Raw genomic sequence first — 17,335 nt, forward strand, 5'->3', positions numbered from 1 at the left:
ACTGCTGAGGTGGTATGGAAGCCCAGGTTTTTTTGACAGTGGTCTTCAGCTTATTTGCATTTCTCAGTCTCTTGTTTCTCATTTTCCTCTTGACAATAACCTATAGATTTTCTATGGCATTCAGGTCTGGTGAGTTTGCTGGACAGTCAAGTACATCAACACTATGGTTATATAACCAACTTTTGGTGTTTTTGGCAGTGTGAGCAGGTGCCAAATCTTGCTGGAAAATGAAATCAGCATCTACAAAAAGCTGGTCAGCAGAGGGAAGCATGAAGCACTCCAAAACTTTCTGGTAGACGGATGTGCTGACCTTGGACTCAATAAAACACAGTGGACCAACACCAGCAGATGACGATTCCTCAAACCACCACTGACTGTGCAACTGTCAAGTCAGCAGTCTTCCCCCATGACTGTGTAGCCTGAACCAGACTGTGACACCAGTTAAAGGCTCAGGAAACCTTTGCAGGTGTTTGGATTTAATAAGCTGATTAGAGTTTGACACCACCAGTCTCCAATATTGAACTTTTTCACAATATTCTAATTTTCTGAGATACTGAATTTTGGATTTTCAGTGATAAATCTATCTAATATACGAGTTTCACATTTCTATTGAATCACTAAAATAAATCAACTTTTAAATGATATTCTAATTTATTTACCTGCTGTAGGGTGTTGAGAAGTGCTTCCTGAGCTCCAGGGTCGCGTTCCTGCGCCAAGAAAACGTGTCAAGTTGGCCGGTTTTCATCAACAAATCTGCCGCGAAAAGACAAATGGCATTAGACAAGATAACATACAATCATTTAAAACTCTTACATTAACCCTCTCAGGCTCAAATTAAGTTTTAGTAACAGGAAAAATCTGATATTTGGGGAAAATTATCATATGGGGTAGTACAATAGAATCCTGACTTTTTTTTTAGAGAGACCTTCACATGCAAGGCGTTCTGGGATGTTGCAGATTTGCAACATTGGCCCAGTGTGGTAATTAGACACTGACGACTGAATATGATATGAACAATAACTTTTTATATACAACTTTTCAAACAATGTAACAAAGTGCTTTTCAGTGGCAGAACAACAACAAAAACAATATGGGATCCAAAGACGACTGAATATGATATGAACAATAACTTTTTATATACAACTTTTCAAACAATGTAACAAAGTGCTTTTCAGTGGCAGAACAACAACAAAAACAATATGGGATCCAAATCCAATATCTCAAATCCTCATTGAGTAGGGCATGTTTCCAAGTCACTTTGTCATGTGGTACTCCAAGAAACAGTTTTTGTCTTTTGTAAAGCACAGAAGTACTTTGCACTTCAGGCAGGCCAATCTGACATCAACTGATGGTGCAGAGATCCTCTGAAGTGGAGGTGGAGGTGGGGCAGCTTGATGGGACGTTGGATCATCTTCCAGTGACGGTCGTCCTCTTTTCCTACTGTTCAAGTCAGCCTGTTTGCCAACCTTGATGAGGGCATCTGCAACTTGAACACGGAAGTCAAGAAGTGGCATATACTTCTTCTCCTGCTTCTGGGTGAGATGACGGCGATAGAGGAGCCAACCATTGACAATGTGGGGTCTGTCCACTTCCACATATTCCTTCTTCTCTTTCGACCACCTTCTGCATCTCTCAACAGGTTCAGGGCCAATGAAGGATGATGCCAGCAACACTGCCTTGTTATCATACCACTTCACGATGGACATCCCACTTGTCTTTTCGTATTTCACTTCATACGCACCACGCCCGGCCTTTGAGAGTTCCTTGTCACTCTTGAGGGTACATCCACGGAGACGGTTACGATTGATGGTAGCAACTGTTAGAATTCCCATTTTCTTCAGTTCCACAATGAGTTCAGGGGAAGTGAACCAGTTGTCGAAGAAGCACTTGTAGTTTAGTCCTTTTGGAACTTCTGATACAAGACGAAGCACAACTTCACCGGCAACACCAAGTCCACGCTCATTGGTCACGGTCCCTTTTCCAGTGTATACTTCAAAGTCATAGACTAGTCCAGTGACACCTGCACGAGTAAAGACCTTGATTCCCCATTTATGCGGCTTGTTCTTGATATACTGTTTCATTCCAATCTTTCCTTTGAAGGGGATCATCTGCTCATCAATGGAGTGGTTTTCTTCTGGTTCAACCTTCAAACAGTTGGCACGGACTTTCTCAAGAACTGGACGCACCTTGAATAATGGATCGTATCCAGGCTCACCCTTTGCTTCACATTGGTATTGTCGTTCATGTGGATGTATGTACGCAGGTTATCAAATCGCTTACGTCCCATGACTGTCGCAATTGGGTCGTAGCGGGTTGCCATCTGCCAGTACATGCGGTATGATGGCATACGTACTATGCTCATCAAGATGTGTAAACCAATGAATTGCTCTATTTCAGAAGGGGTTGTTTTCAGTTCTGGGCCATTCTTCATAACTGCATACAAGTTAGATTGGTTAGAAATATGTTCAAACACAGATTTGTCCATGAACTGATCAAAATACCACTTTGGACTTGGTATTTCGTCTGGGGGAGGTGAGAATGCAGGTCCTCGGAATGAAGAGTCTATGTCAGCTGCTGGGGGTTTCCTCTGCCTCCAAGAAAACTCTTTGTTGACTGGAGCTGGGCCTGGCTGAGGTTCATTGTCATCTGGGGTTGAGATTAGCTTTTGGTATTGCTGCCAGTGGCTTATCATCATCAAAGCTGGAGTCAGACTCGTATGCTTCAGGAGATTCCTCAAAATCTGGATCAGCAATTTTATCGTCTGGAATCGATTCTGTGTCAGATAAAGCACCATCAGGAAGGCAAATGTACTCAATGACTTCCCTGGCTGAGTAAAACTTTCGTCTGCCTGCCATAACACACTGCAAATCCTGCATAGAGAGTATTCTGTAAGGTAGTTTGCCAAAAAATGCTTTGACACAATGATCTGTACTAATAAAAGTGCCATGGAATTTAGGCTACATCAGTTTTCCTCACTGCACAGTCAAATGAACATGGTATTGTGCCATTGCTTTTGATCAAATCTGCCTCTGATTGTTTGTAACTTCACTCCAAATTATTAAATTTTCCATATGATATACCCTCAGTGACACCTCAAAGTAATACGTAAACACTGGTGATAGGAAAATAACCCTAGTATAAACTGTTGCTCAAAATATAGGCAAACTAGTAGATAAAGCATGTGATATCCAGTGGTACCTATCTGGCCACACGTCTGCAAATCCAGAAGAGATAAAATCTACTAATTGGCATTTACTGTGTCTATATACACTTATGATTCTTCTGATGCAGTTTTAGTTTCAAATTAATGGAGGTTAATAGTGATACTTACACGAAATTGATGCCAAGAAAATCAGTTTCAGGGAACCCATGGAAACAGACATGTTGGAAGGGAGACTACACTGCCACCTGGTCAGCAAGTGGGAAACTGTTTGTTGCTAATGGACAACCAAGTCCTGCAGTGGTACTTCTGAGTAAAAAAACCTCATAAAATATGTATCTGGAGTAATAAGGTAGTTAGTTTTTAACTGTTGCAAATCAGCAACGCCTGCCTTGAGAGGGTTAAACGATAATATTAAGATTACAAACTGCAGCTGTACCAGCGCTCCCCAAGCTTATTTGCACCACGGACCAGTTTCACGCAAGACAAATTTCCACGAACCCGGGAGAAACACGGCTCGTGCTTGGGAAACCCTGAATAAAGCCATACGAGCAATCACGTGTCCGCGGTGTGTGTTTCACACACTGGTTAGACTTACTAATAAACAACGCAGGTCGAGAAAACTTCAAGATCATTGTAGCTACTTTGAATCTGTTCCAGTAAACAGTTTAGTCTGAATATCTACCTATAAATGACGTTAAATAACGCTAAGCAAGCAAACAAGCTGAAAATAAAATAAATCAACTTTTAAATGATATTCTAATTTATAGAGACGCAGTGATGATTTATATATATATATATATATATATATATATATATATATATATATATATATATATATATATATATATATATATATATATAAACATATACATATACATAAAACATATACATATACATACATACATACATACATACATACATTATATATATTATAACTGAAATTATAATCAAAATGATTTTATATCAAAAGATTGTATATATACTGTATAAATCTATCTAATTTACGAGTTTCACATTTAGTATTGAATCATTAAAAAGTTTTTTATTTTAGTGATTCAATACTAAATGTAAAACTCGTATATTAAATAGATTTATACAGTATATATACAATCTTTTGATATAAAATCATTTTGATTATAATTTCAGTTTTCACATCTTTACTTATTTCATTGCTTTTACAGTGGTATTTGTCTTGTGTTTATAATATTATTAGATTGCTTGTCTTATTATTCTTTTTTTATTTTATTTTTACAATATGAGACATTTATTTTGATAAAATCCTATCACGTTCAACCGGAAGTAAAATCATTTTGACTGTTGTTGGCAGGGTGCTGTGTGTGTGTATGTATGTGTGTGTGTACAGGTATTGTTGTGATTAGAACTGTTGGTTTCAACACCTGGAACAGAAGTGAACGGTTTACTGATGTAAGCTGCAGCAGGATCAGTTCAGTGCTGATTATTGCGGTATTGAGTGTCTGGGGTTTGGGTGTGTTTCGGGTTTAGAGGTCGCGGTGGTTGCAGCTTTGTAGCTGCTTGTCAGCATGTCTTACGCCGGGGCGGTGTGGCTCGCTGTTCAGGAGGATCTGTACAGGGCTGAGAGCAGCACACTGCCTCCTCCACCTGTAAGCAGGAGCAGTTCAGCATGCCGCGGCACGGAGCGGCTCAGCCACGAGTCACCGAGCCGCCTGGATTTGTTTGATGACCATTTCTTATCGCAGTGTTTTCATTTCACTCGCCAGTGTCTAACTTTCATCGTGGACTGCGTTAAAGCCCGAATGAAGAAAGATGTGTTTAGACCCAGTAGCGACGCCGCTTCAGTTGAAGCCATGACCCTCGCGACGCTGTATTTCTACGCGCACGGTTTCCTCCCCAAGAAGATCACGGACGCGTTGGGACTGGAGCACGCAAACGCAAGCGACGCCGTGAACACTGTCTCTAAAGTCCTGGAGGATATGAGATCGGACTTTATCACTTTCCCCGCCACTTACGACGATCGCATGGGCGTTGCGCAGGGCTTTAAACGTTTAAGTGGCATACCAGACGTGGTGGGACTTTTGGGGTTTTTACATGTCAATGTCACCCCTTCACCAGCTGAAGAGAGTTTGTTCCTGACCACCAGGGGTGACCATTCTGTCATGGTGCAGATCATAAGCGACGTGGATGGAAATCTGCTGAGTGTGCAACAGTGTTGTCCTGGGGGGACTCACGAACAGGTGGTCTGGGAAAGCTCAGATATTTGTCAAGAGTTTAACAGACTTCAGCATGGTCAGACCTGGGTCCTGGGTGAGTACATCAACATACCACACAAACTGGATGCACAATTATGTCCAACAAAGGTGTTAGCTGGCAGGGAGCTATTTTAAAAGTGTGTGTGTGTGTGTGTGTGTGTGTGTGTGTGTGTGTGTGTGTGATTGTGTGTGTGTGCGCGCAGCAAATAAATATAAAGGCTGTTGAACCACTGTTGAAGTACTACAAATAGCAAAAGATATAATCTATCTATGAAAAATTAGCAAAAGCTGATAAGCAAGTACAAGTGAGTATAAACATAAATGTGAATATTAGTCTTCTTCTCAGGTATAGTATTTCTCTATAATACTATACAAATGAAACTTGGATATATTTAGAATAGTCAGTGTGCAGCCTAAATAGCAGTAAAGATTTACTGTCCTCTAAAAATAAATCTACATGCAGCCATTATTGTCAAAATAAGTGTATTTTGTGTGAGCACTATTGTTATCTAGCACTGCCTTAATCCTCCTGGGCATAGAGCTCAGCAGATCTGAGTATTCGTGCAGATGAGTTTTGCACCCACTGTAGCTTGTGTGTGGATTTATGGGAAAGACCAAAAAAAAGAGAGCATTTCAATAGTCCATGTGTGAGGTGACCAGAGCATGAACCGTAATAGCAGCAGTCCTGATTAAACGCGCCGTGTTGCAGTCGCAGTGTCCGCTTACATGATGGCAAATGTTGCGACTGAATGAAATAAATAAGTGCGTGTGTTCCGCTAACTAAACAAAAAACCACCAGTCTTAGTTTAGGCAGTGCGCGTGTGGCCACGTGACATTTCGGCGTGTAGCGGGGAGACCAGGTGAAGATGGATGCTGAGCAGACCGACACTTCACTGTCAGCCAGAAAACACGCTACCCCTGTTATATGGCAAAATGTTATCTTTAAGATCACCGATACTGAGCAGAGGAAGGAACTCGTCTTCACCTGGCAACCTCTGCTTTCCCATACACGTTCCCATACACACACACGCGCGCTCTCTCTCTCTCTCTCTCTCTCCCCTATTATCGGTTTAAATGGGTGTGGGCAGCGGCATGTGATTTCCCCCTTTGTTTGGATAAAATGTTTCAAATAACTTATTTTATATTTTTATTTATTGTTTTATTTAATTTAGCTGTACCTTAGAGAATTTTTTTTACATTAATACAGAAAAAAATAATTCTGAAAACTTTCATAGTTTTAAAAATACACATTTCAGCATTATCACTAATCTGTGTGTTTTCTTGATAACCAATCAAATGGACTCATGATACCATTTTTTTATATCGCAATCGCATTTTGCCATTTTGACCACAATAATCGCAACATGACATTTTTGGAATTTTCAATACACATAGAGAAACTACTGGTCTTAAATATATATATTTTTTGTGCCCACGAGAAGTAATTCAGTTTTACTACTGTTTAGTTTAAGAAAATTATTTGAGAACCAAGCTTTAACTAGAGGAAGGTCAGAAGTAGGTTTTGAGGACAGATAGAGCTGGATGGCATCAGCATAACAATGGAATTGAATACCATGTTTCTGAAAGATACATCCAAGTGGCAATAAATAAATGATAAATAGTAAGGGGCCAAGAACTGAACCTGAATGCAATTGTTCATATAAGTTATTTACAGATTGCACCTGGGCCAATTTTTCAGATGCTCAACATACATTTGTTAATGGACAATGAGTAGTTTTAATACTACAATAGTCTAGTTTTAACACACAGATATTCTAGATGGCAACCTTGTGCTTTTAGCCTATGCAAATCTGAAATATATCAGAGGCAGAATAAAAAATGAAACTGACCTGGATTTTAAAGGTGCATGCATATCGAGTAATAACTGCAGTGCATCATTCTAGTGAGATATCAGTCTATCTGTTCCAGAATGAGATTACAACATTGATTAGAGTTTGATAGCATAAAGCAGGCTTTAAAGGAAACCAGAAAATGGTCAAAAAGCATTAGGTCAGAAGATTGTTTGGAGTAATACCAGAACAACAAACAAGATGACCAGTGTGTATGGCCTTTCAGATAAGTTGGAAAGGTAGTATAATTGCTGTATGTCAAAACTATCAAGACAGAAAAATGTATTGTGTATGTACTAGAGCTTCTCTCAGGATGAGAGGTAAGTATACTTCAAAGCTCTTCTCTGTTCTGGCACCGAGGTAGTGGAATGAACTCCCCCAAATGTCTGAACAGCGTCCCTGGCTGTCTTCAAGCGACGACTGACGTCCTACCTCTTCCTGAAACACTTAAACCAGGGGTGTCAAACTCAGGCCGGGTAATTATTTTGGCCCGCGAGATCATATCAAATGTGTATTAGTGCTGGCCCGCCAGTGTATAGCGCATACACCGCTAATACTACAAATCCCAGAATGCTTTGTTAGTGCGCGAGCGCGTCAGTCAAAACCGCTGAAAAACTTCGCGTAGTCAGCGCTGAATTTACCCCGTGATTTGCCGACTTTGAAGCCCAGAAATGCAGATTTGAACTCCTCAGTAATCCGTTTGTGGTTGACGTGGAAAGCGCACCGACTCTGTGTGTGCTTCACAGTTTCCATGTTTCTCCCCGACACACTGCTCCAACTTCGTGCCCAAGCTGCTCAAAACGCGCTCTATGTTCACCAGCACATATCTGTGTGTGTAACTGTTCTCTTTAATGAAGATGAACAAAACACCACTCAGGGGTCTCACTGATGAACACCTTCACTTAATCCTGAGGATGTCCTCAGCTCAGAGCCTAATCCCCAGACATGATGCACGTGCATATAAGAAGAGATGCAGGAATCTGACTTCAACCAATCAGATTAAACTTTGGTTGTTCCAGATTCAATGTTTATGCAAAACTAAAGTTTGTTTCCATTTCAAAAGGTTGAACATTACAGATCTGGAGAGAGGAAAAACATGCACAATTGCAGTCAATTTTTTCAATAAATATTGAGTTTGGCCCACGACTTCGTCCCAGTTTTTAATTTTGGCCCACTGTGAATTTGAGTTTGACACCCCTGACTTAAACTAACACTTTTCAAGTTTGCTTTGTTTAAAAAAATAAATAAATTAAAAGAGTTGTAATCTGATTTATCTTACATTTGTAATTTAGCGTAGCAGTGTAGATTTATTCATTGCTAGAGACTCAAAGCACTTTTGTATGTCGCTCTGGACACGGGCGTCTGCCACAAATGTAAATGTAGAGCTGGGCGATGTGTCCTGTAAATTAAATCTCAGATTGTTTTAGATAAAATAAATGTAATGAAAAAAAACACTAGAGACTATAGGATAGATTTTTATTTTTTAAATAAAACCTAACATTAACTGCTTTTTTGGACTAAAAGTGCAATGTGCAAAATTACTTTCGCTAAAAACTTTTCTTGTTATTTTACAAAAACAATCAATAAAACATAAAAACCTCTTTTTGGGATTGATAAAGTACAAACTTTCACCTGTCTTTACAATTTCTGGTTATTCTAGCAAAATAAATTAATATAACAAATATGAGGGATTTGTAAAGTGCAAACTGCAGACAACTTAAATCACTTTATATAAAATAAATAGTTGTCACCTGGAAAAATAAATCCCTAAAGAAAAACTATTTGGTTACATGCTAAATAAAATCAAACAGGCATTTTTACATGTTTTTAGCAAGGAACACAATCCTGTCCACTGCATCAGGCTTGAGACATGCCCTGTGGCATGTTACAATGCCCCCACCTACGCTGAGGGCGTCGCAGAACTACGGAAGCTCGCTGTGCCAAACCAAAGTGAAATTATAAAATCCATTTTCGTTTTTTTGAACATCGATGTAAAGCGTAAAAAAATTTAAATTATTCAATAATAACGATTAATCGCGCAGCTCTAGTATGTACTATTTTCATTATAAACATGTATGTTAAAAACTCCAATAGTCCTGGGGGGTATGAGCAGAAATTTATTTCACAGTATTTTTCAAGATTATACCAGTTTCATGGTATATGATGGTATTTTTTTCATGCAGGACCAGGTATTAGAGGTATTAGAGGTAGCTGATATGATGGAGAGAAGAAAGGTAGACATGTTGTGTGTTCAGGAGACCAAGTCGAAAGAGATTAAGGCCAGGAACATTGGAGGTGGCTTTAAACTTAAAGGTTCAGAAAAGAGGTCAGACAGGGGGTGGTGGTGGTGAAGAGGTGCTGGATGATTGGGCAACTACTGCAAAAGTGATAAGGGAGACAGCTAAAAAGGTACTTGGTGTGACATCTGGAAAGAGAAAGGAAGACAAAGAGACGTAGTGGTGGAATGAGGAAGTACAGGAGAGCATAAGGAAAAAGAGGTGGGCAAAACAGAATTGGGATCGACAGAGAGATGAGAAAAGTAGGCAGGAGTACAAGGAGATGCGACAGCAGTTTAATCTTAATTGTTCTCATGTTTTAATGTTAATGTTTGGTGTTAATGTTTGGCAATAGATTAAATAAAAGGGAGAAGAGTAACCATGACTAAATATACATCTTTCTAAAGCGATTTCAGATCACTGTTTTTCAATGGAAAACGTATAATAAAATTATTTGCTGAAATTGTGTAAGCAGTACACACAAACAACATGCATAAAAAAACACTACTTACATTATTATTGTAATAACAAGTCACAAACACACACACTGTTGCTAATCTCGGTTTATTAGGAAAGATAAGGCTCCACATGCCATAAAGCATTTTTGCTCCAACCAAACAATATTGTTGTAATTTAGATGGTTAGTCCTTTGTTTATGTCACAGAACTTCAGCTGGTGTTTGTGTGTGTGTATATGTTTCTGAATAACTTTTGCATAAAATACTACATTTTGCTAGTTAAAAAAATATATGGCTGGTAGATTATAATGTTACAAAACACATAAGACCACAAACTAATAAGAAAAAACAAAAAAAAACAGTAAAAGAGGCGGAATCTTGGGTTTGAGCATTCACACTCTCTGCAGGTGTCGTGATGTTTTATTATGCACCACCTATAATTTCAAACCTTTTATTTCCAGCCAGTAGCATTATGAAAACAAAATGATTGATGGACAATGTAGCCAATAAGTGCAGGATTTTTATGATATATAGGAGGATTTTATTCTCCACGTGTGAGTCTTAGTTTTATTACTCTTTACAAACTCTTACTGGCCGAAGCAGCACGTGCTATGACAAACCAGGAAGTGATGAAGCTCTCGGATCTGCACGAACATCTGTTTATAGCAAGTGCTAACTGGGTTCTGTTAAGAAAAAAAAAGAAAACAAAGAAAAAAATGGACAGTCAAAAAAGTTGTTTATCTGAGATTTGCACAAATCAGCGGTGAGGGAAAATATTCTTGGGGGTGGAGTAACTAACAACAGAGACTTGGAGATCTGCATGGAGATGCTATTTTGCATCTTTAAGTTACAATATATCTCCATTTACAGTTTATACCATGTTATAGGTTTTACTGCCCGTTTGTTTTTATGAGAAATGCTTGAAAAGTAAGTGTGCATGCGTGTGCGTGTAAATTGTTGTGATTGGAATGGCAGGACATCAATATGAATGGCCATGACCGTAAAATAATAGCTTGTCTGGCTACCTGGCAATTTATGCCAATTAATATCAATAGCCAAACATATGTATAACAAAAGCCTTTAAAGGGCAGCCATTCATTAATATGCAGACTGTATGAATAAACTATGAATGGCCACCTGAGGGAGAAAAGGAACAGACATAGTCTCAGATAAATGTTTGTAGGAATCTCATTTGTCATGAAAATCTTCATAAAATTTAAAATATAAACTCTTGAGACATGTGGCTTTTAACCCAGTACTTTTCTGGATTGCTGCAGGACTGATGTAATGTATTTATATATGAAGAAAAAAAATTTAATTCAGGATTTTTTTTTCATAGTACATAATCTTCTATAACTTTCTGTAACTTATCTTTTTGAGCAATATCAACTTTGAATAATGGACATGAAAGTGTCTTCTTTTTAAAGATATTTAAATTGTGTATGTAGCCCACTTTTATCAGGAACTGTTAACATTTAAAGTTAGGAAGCGCATTTTCAGCCGAGAGTCCCAAAATCTGTGCTGAAGGCTAACATGTGAAGAGGGATGTGGCTAAAGCAAAGGAAAAGGCATATAAGGAGCTGTATGAGAAGTTGGACACTAAAGAAGGAGAAAAGGATTTGTACCGACTGGCCATGCAAAGGGACCCAATTCAATTCAATCTACCAAGTAAATACAAGTTGTCAACTCAACATTTCATATCTTTAACATTAAAACATATATTTATTTGTCTTTAACTAAATTTATTTTATTTTAGATCTAGAACTATTGAACTTGTCTACACTGGTAAAAATTGTTACATATACTTAAAATATATATGCATCGTACCTTTTAATAAATTCAACTTGAAGCTATTAAATACAAATGGTCTACCTGCTGCACTGCTCCAGAACATCAAACATACAATGAATTAGTACAAAACAGCTTTTTACTTTATTTTAAAAAACACAAGACAAGGGATGCAATATTATGGTTAACAATGAAATTCTTTGAGATTTTTATTGGGAGTGATGAGGTTGGACAGGATTAGAAATGAGTTTATTAGAGGAACAGTGCATGTAGGACATTTTGGGGACAAAGTGAGAGAGGCTCGGTTGAGATGGTTTGGACATGTGCAAAGAAGGGACATGTGGGGTATATCGGTAGGGGAATGCTGAGAATGGAGCCGCCAGGAAGAAGGAAAAGAGGAAGGCGGAGGTTTATGGATGTGTTGAGGGAAGAAAATGCAGGTAGTTGATTTGAAAGAGGCAGATGTAGAGGACTGAGTAGTGTGATGGATGATCCACTGTGGCAACCCCTAATGGGAGCAGCCGAAAGAAGAACAACAATGAAATTCTTTATTTTAACGAAGCCTGTTGTTCTAAGAGTAAAGGTTTTCACTGTCAATCTCCAATAAAATTTGAAGAAATTCAAATATGTACCTGAGTTCTTTGGGGTAGCTAAAATTAATTGCATATATTAGTCCAAGCAGCAAAGCACAAGCCTTCTAGCACTATAAGTTAAGGATCATACATGGAGCCACCTTTCATGATCCTCAGTGTCTGCCGTTTCAGTTCATCATCCTCATGTATACTTTTAAAGAAGAGACCAGTAAATGTATATTTACTTGCAAAATTAATTTGTATGATTCAGATTGTTTGAGTGGTAAAAAAAATAATGCATTTAAATAGCACAATATTTTTAAATAAAATAAAAAAAACACGCCTTTTATATTTAATAAATTAAATGCATCTATTATTTAATTTCTGTTTAATTGGGTGAAAATCATTGCTATTTTTAAGTAATCTAGGTTTGGAGGTTTACTTTCAAGGTGGATCTCATTAAATTAAAAAAAATAAAATAGAGGATTCAATGTATTTGAGAGATTCACCTGGTAATGTCTGATGAGATTATCAGTGTTCTCAAAGAGGTACACCAGTAAACACGGACTTAAAACTTCTCTGCATATTTTCACAGCACTAGTCTGCAAAGTACATGAATGAAAAAAAATCTGCTTTTCATGGTAGATACACAAAAGCACATGTATGAGACCTCCATAATGTTTTGAGACAAGGACATTGTTTTGACTTATCTTAACTGATGGTGTAACCACTCTTGGCAAATGATTTTTGAAGAAAAATGAATTTAAAAGTGAAGAGACATGTCTGCTAGTTTTGATGCTATAATCCTACACCAAGACAATGGTCAGGTGACCGACTTCCAGAATTCTCCAATTAGCTTTAAAAACATACTGCTAATGCAACATTTTTAAGCTAATTGGAGAATTCTTTTAAGGCATATTTAAACAAAATAGAACAGTATTAAATGACATAAAATAACTGATTACGCTAGCTTTTTCAATTTTCTTTATATTTTGTAGTTGAGTGAAAATGCTTTGCTTATGCAACACGATGCATAGTCATACCTAAAAATAAAGCAAAGATACTCATATAAACACTCGACCGTATGCACATTTATAAAAATATACCCGCTGCAAATCTGTTTTTCTGTTCATGTGCATAAAAAAGGTAAATGTACAAACCCGAAGTACTACATTTTTTAAATTGTTGAAGCATAATTCATAGAAATGACAAACAATAAACAACTGAACTTTAAAACACAAAATTGAAACTTTTATCTTTGTTAACACAAAGAAAACCCTTACCTCTTTTCACCTCTTCACATTGTGATTCAGAAAATGTCAAACTAATATTTGATTTAGATGTAGTTTTTTTTTTTTGTTTGTTTGTTTGGTTTTTTTTGAGTGTTTTCCTGAAAACAGTTTCCACTGTTTCTGCACCACATTGTGCTTCAAAATGGACAGTTCATTGGCTGCATAGAATATTTGCATGTGATGCAGCCCACAGTCAAATACATTAAATGTATTTATAAATGTATTTCATTTTTAACCTGATTGCAATGCTAGTTGATGTTAATTAAGTTTTTTTATTCACTTTACACATACATTTATATTCGCCTTTTAATTAGTATTTATTGAATTGCACACACTAATATATGTTATGTAGAGATAAAACTGTTGTGAAATTTAAGTTAAATCTATTTAGCTTATTAAGTAATGGTTGCTGAGTCAACAAATAGTTTTTTTTTTTTGGGGGTTTGGTCTAGGGACTGCAGGCAAAAGTTAGCCCATGGTGACCTTTGATTTGGTCTGCCATGCCAAATATGAGAAGAAAAAATGGGACAGAATCCATTTGGAAAAGCTTTAGAAAAATAAGGACCAGCTTCTTGTCTCTCTGTAAAGGTCACTGAATAGTTGTGTTGGGCATTGAACTCAAATAAATTCAATAATAAAAAGTTTCTCATTGTACTTTAAGATTCACTGAAACTATATTAATTTGGCAGCTTACAGAGTAAAGTTATGAATTTATTAATGTATTTATTTATATTATGTAATTATATTTTAGATTAACCATGGCACCTTCAGTTTTGATATTATCAAATATTATTAAAACAAATAAAAGAAAAGAGAATTTTCCTCTCTGAGGGATCTATCACTAAATGTAATTTTCTTGAGATTTATAAAAAAAAAAATGGAGTGATGAAGGGCACATGGTCAGCAGCTATGCTCAAATAGCATGTGTCATTTTATCGATAATTGATTGGTGTTAACAGGTTTAAGGGTCCTATTATATTGTGCTAAGAAAATATTCCCCACATTATTACACCAGTTTAACTAGGCTGGACTGTCCATACAAAGCTGGTAGTGTCCATGGATACGTGCTGTTTGGGCCAATTTCCTACCAGACCATTTGTGTGCCCTAGAAGATCGGCATTGAACAATTTCTATTTATCTTTCTAATTAAGACATTAATTTCCATTTGTAGAATTATCAGTCACTGGATAATTAATTGCATTATTCTGAATACATTTGCTTGGGAAAATTCTCAAAGATAAGCAATTATACTTAAAAAAAAAAAATAAAATACTTGAACCAGCCATCTTGCACCAGCTACAGTAAAAATCTGAAAGCTCAGGTTTGATTGATGTAAACATTACCCAATGCATTGCACTATTGCAGGAAGAAGTCGGTGCACTAGTGTCTCTGATTGTGTTCAGTGAGTGTGTGTCTTTATCTATCTATCTATTTATTTATCTATTTAGATAGCAATACACAAATTGTATATATTCATGATTCAAATATTTAGTCAAATAACATTTTGTACAAATAACATGAACATTTATGATAGTAGACTGTATAGTTTAACATTACTGTTTATAGGTTTGTGAAACCTATACAATATTGTGGCATTTTGTCAATGATCAGCACAAAATTTGACATGAGACTACAGCTCTATACTGCCCTAGTGTGGCACTGATGCTAACTTGTTAAACACACAGCGGCCAAGCCAATGTGTCCTCTAGGTCTGTATATATGCTTGATCATTTGGAGGGCCAATTGAGTTTGCACATATAGTAACCTGAGCCAGGGTGACTGACTGTCAAAAAGTAATGAATGATAACTATCTTTTTTTCGAAAAAAGACTTTTAGCTGAAATGCTCTGGACCCATTCTTTCTTCTTATACCCACAGGTGGTAAAGGTCTGTGCAAAGCTAAACATGTGCTGAGCCCAGTGGAAAGTGCCCGGACCAATGCGGCCAGACGATTCAACACAGCTCATTCTCTGGTTTGGAAATCCACTCAACACATCTTAGGCTCTTTGAAAACCCGCTTTCAGTGCTTACACAGTCTTGGAACTGTTCTGGTTGATAATCTTGAGCCTGTAGCTCGCATTATCACTGCTTGCTGTGTTCTGCATAACATCTCTAAAAAGTTTTCAGTGCCATTACCCAGCAAACTGGTCCTGGAGCAATTACACCCACATCCAGAAATAAGAAAAAAGGAACAGAAAACTTTTTGTGAAATAGAAGAGGCAACAGAGGACATGATAGAGATGTGTTTTGGAAATTCTGGGGATCAAGAGGAGCAAGAAGATATAGAAGCCACTGAGAAAAGGCACCAACAAAACAGTGATAATTCACACAAGATCTCTCGTAAATCTTGAGACATTTTACAATGAAACTGCAGTCTGACTTCTACTAACCAGTCTCGGCACAAAACACCAATTCACAGAGAAATACGTCTTTTACAAATCACTGTAGAAACTGTTGTGTAAAATTCTGATTGTTTTTGCTGACTATGTAAAAGTTTGTAATGTATATTTTATGTAAATTACATTTTTATTTGAATTATTTCTTTCTACTTACAACTGCTACATCATTTTTAAATTTAGTTACTTATTTACATATTTGTTATTTCTATATGTCCATTTTGCTGATGACACATAGGCATTGCAAAAGTTAGTCATTGCAATAGAGCCATGACCAAATTTAAGGTGGAGTTTTTCACAGGCTGATATCAAATGGTCTAAATATTACAAAGCCCAAAACAGACCAGCACCCACCTACCTCAAAGCTAAAATCTCACCTAGCGCTGCACCACTGCTTCAGTGTTCAACTAGTCACACCATCTTTTAGGGTAGGATAGGCATGCTTCAAGACTTATTTTGAACCTAGGTGCTGGAACTTCCTGTAGAAGTTCAAACAACTGTATAACTTTGTAACTGTATAAATGGCATCCAAATGCCAACTCTTCCAGAAGTGCTTAAATTAGAAGTTCTCTTTAAAAAGACATTTCAAATTATATTCTATTCCAACAGAGTTTTAAACTGGTGGCTTTTTCATTTTGTGACCTAATGAGCCAGTATTAGAATGTATTTATTGATAAAGATTTCAATGCATGTCTATAAGTTTCTCTGGATAAGGGCATCTGCCAAATGTTATAAACCTACATTTTTGCGAATGGTAATCACTGATGCTGATCGATTTATTCTGCAACAATTCTGACAGTTTGTGTGGTTGTCATGCCCTGCTCAGTAATGCTGCCTCCCTTTCCAACTTCAGAAGATAAAGTTTCTAGCCTTTAACCACAAAGGGCAAGAAAACTGATCATAATAAGACACAGGTAGGAATAATTTCTCTTTAACCACTGGTGTAGTCCTCCTTCTCCCCAATCACAGCTGACACTGGAGTATACCCTGGACACTGGACCATACATATGAATACCTTTGTCTCCAATTTCAGGGCTTTTGCTATGTGGTTTCTCCCCAAGTGGAACTTTGGGTCTTTGGGGGAATTATTGCAAATTTCAATAAATGTGCATACAGACACTGTTATTTGCTCATTTTTGTTACCACCTAGTACAGTAAGCATAATAATATAGTAATAGTAGTAGTAAACTGGAATACATTTAGCCAGGAATAGTGAATTTGTTTGAATTGACAGTTGCTTTTTATTATTTTTGAATATCCTCTAGATTTGTTTGTTTTTTCCCCACATAGGCTTGAAGTAACATCTTGAAAAAG

General features: G+C 37.2%; 1 protein-coding gene across 1 annotated transcript; it reads left to right on the forward strand.

Annotated features, from left to right (window-relative positions):
* Positions 1 to 4,462: 4,462 nt before the first annotated feature.
* Positions 4,463 to 17,138, forward strand: si:dkey-197c15.6 (putative nuclease HARBI1). Its single transcript, XM_046877715.1, has 2 exons — positions 4,463 to 5,446; positions 15,504 to 17,138. Exons 1-2 carry the CDS (start codon positions 4,705 to 4,707, stop codon positions 15,974 to 15,976), a joined length of 1,215 nt encoding a protein of 404 aa, XP_046733671.1. The 5' UTR covers positions 4,463 to 4,704; the 3' UTR covers positions 15,977 to 17,138.
* The last annotated feature ends 197 nt before the right edge of the window (positions 17,139 to 17,335 follow it).

Source organism: Silurus meridionalis, chromosome 21 (genome assembly GCF_014805685.1).
Source record: "Silurus meridionalis isolate SWU-2019-XX chromosome 21, ASM1480568v1, whole genome shotgun sequence".
Lineage (NCBI taxonomy): Eukaryota > Metazoa > Chordata > Actinopteri > Siluriformes > Siluridae > Silurus > Silurus meridionalis.

Coding starts and splice junctions, on each gene's coding strand:
- si:dkey-197c15.6 (XM_046877715.1), top strand. CDS start 4,705: ATGTCTTACGCCGGGGCGGTGTGGCTCGCTGTTCAGGAGGATCTGTAC. Junction 5,447..15,503: donor TGGTCAGACCTGGGTCCTGG/GTGAGTACATCA, acceptor TTATACCCACAG/GTGGTAAAGGTCTGTGCAAA.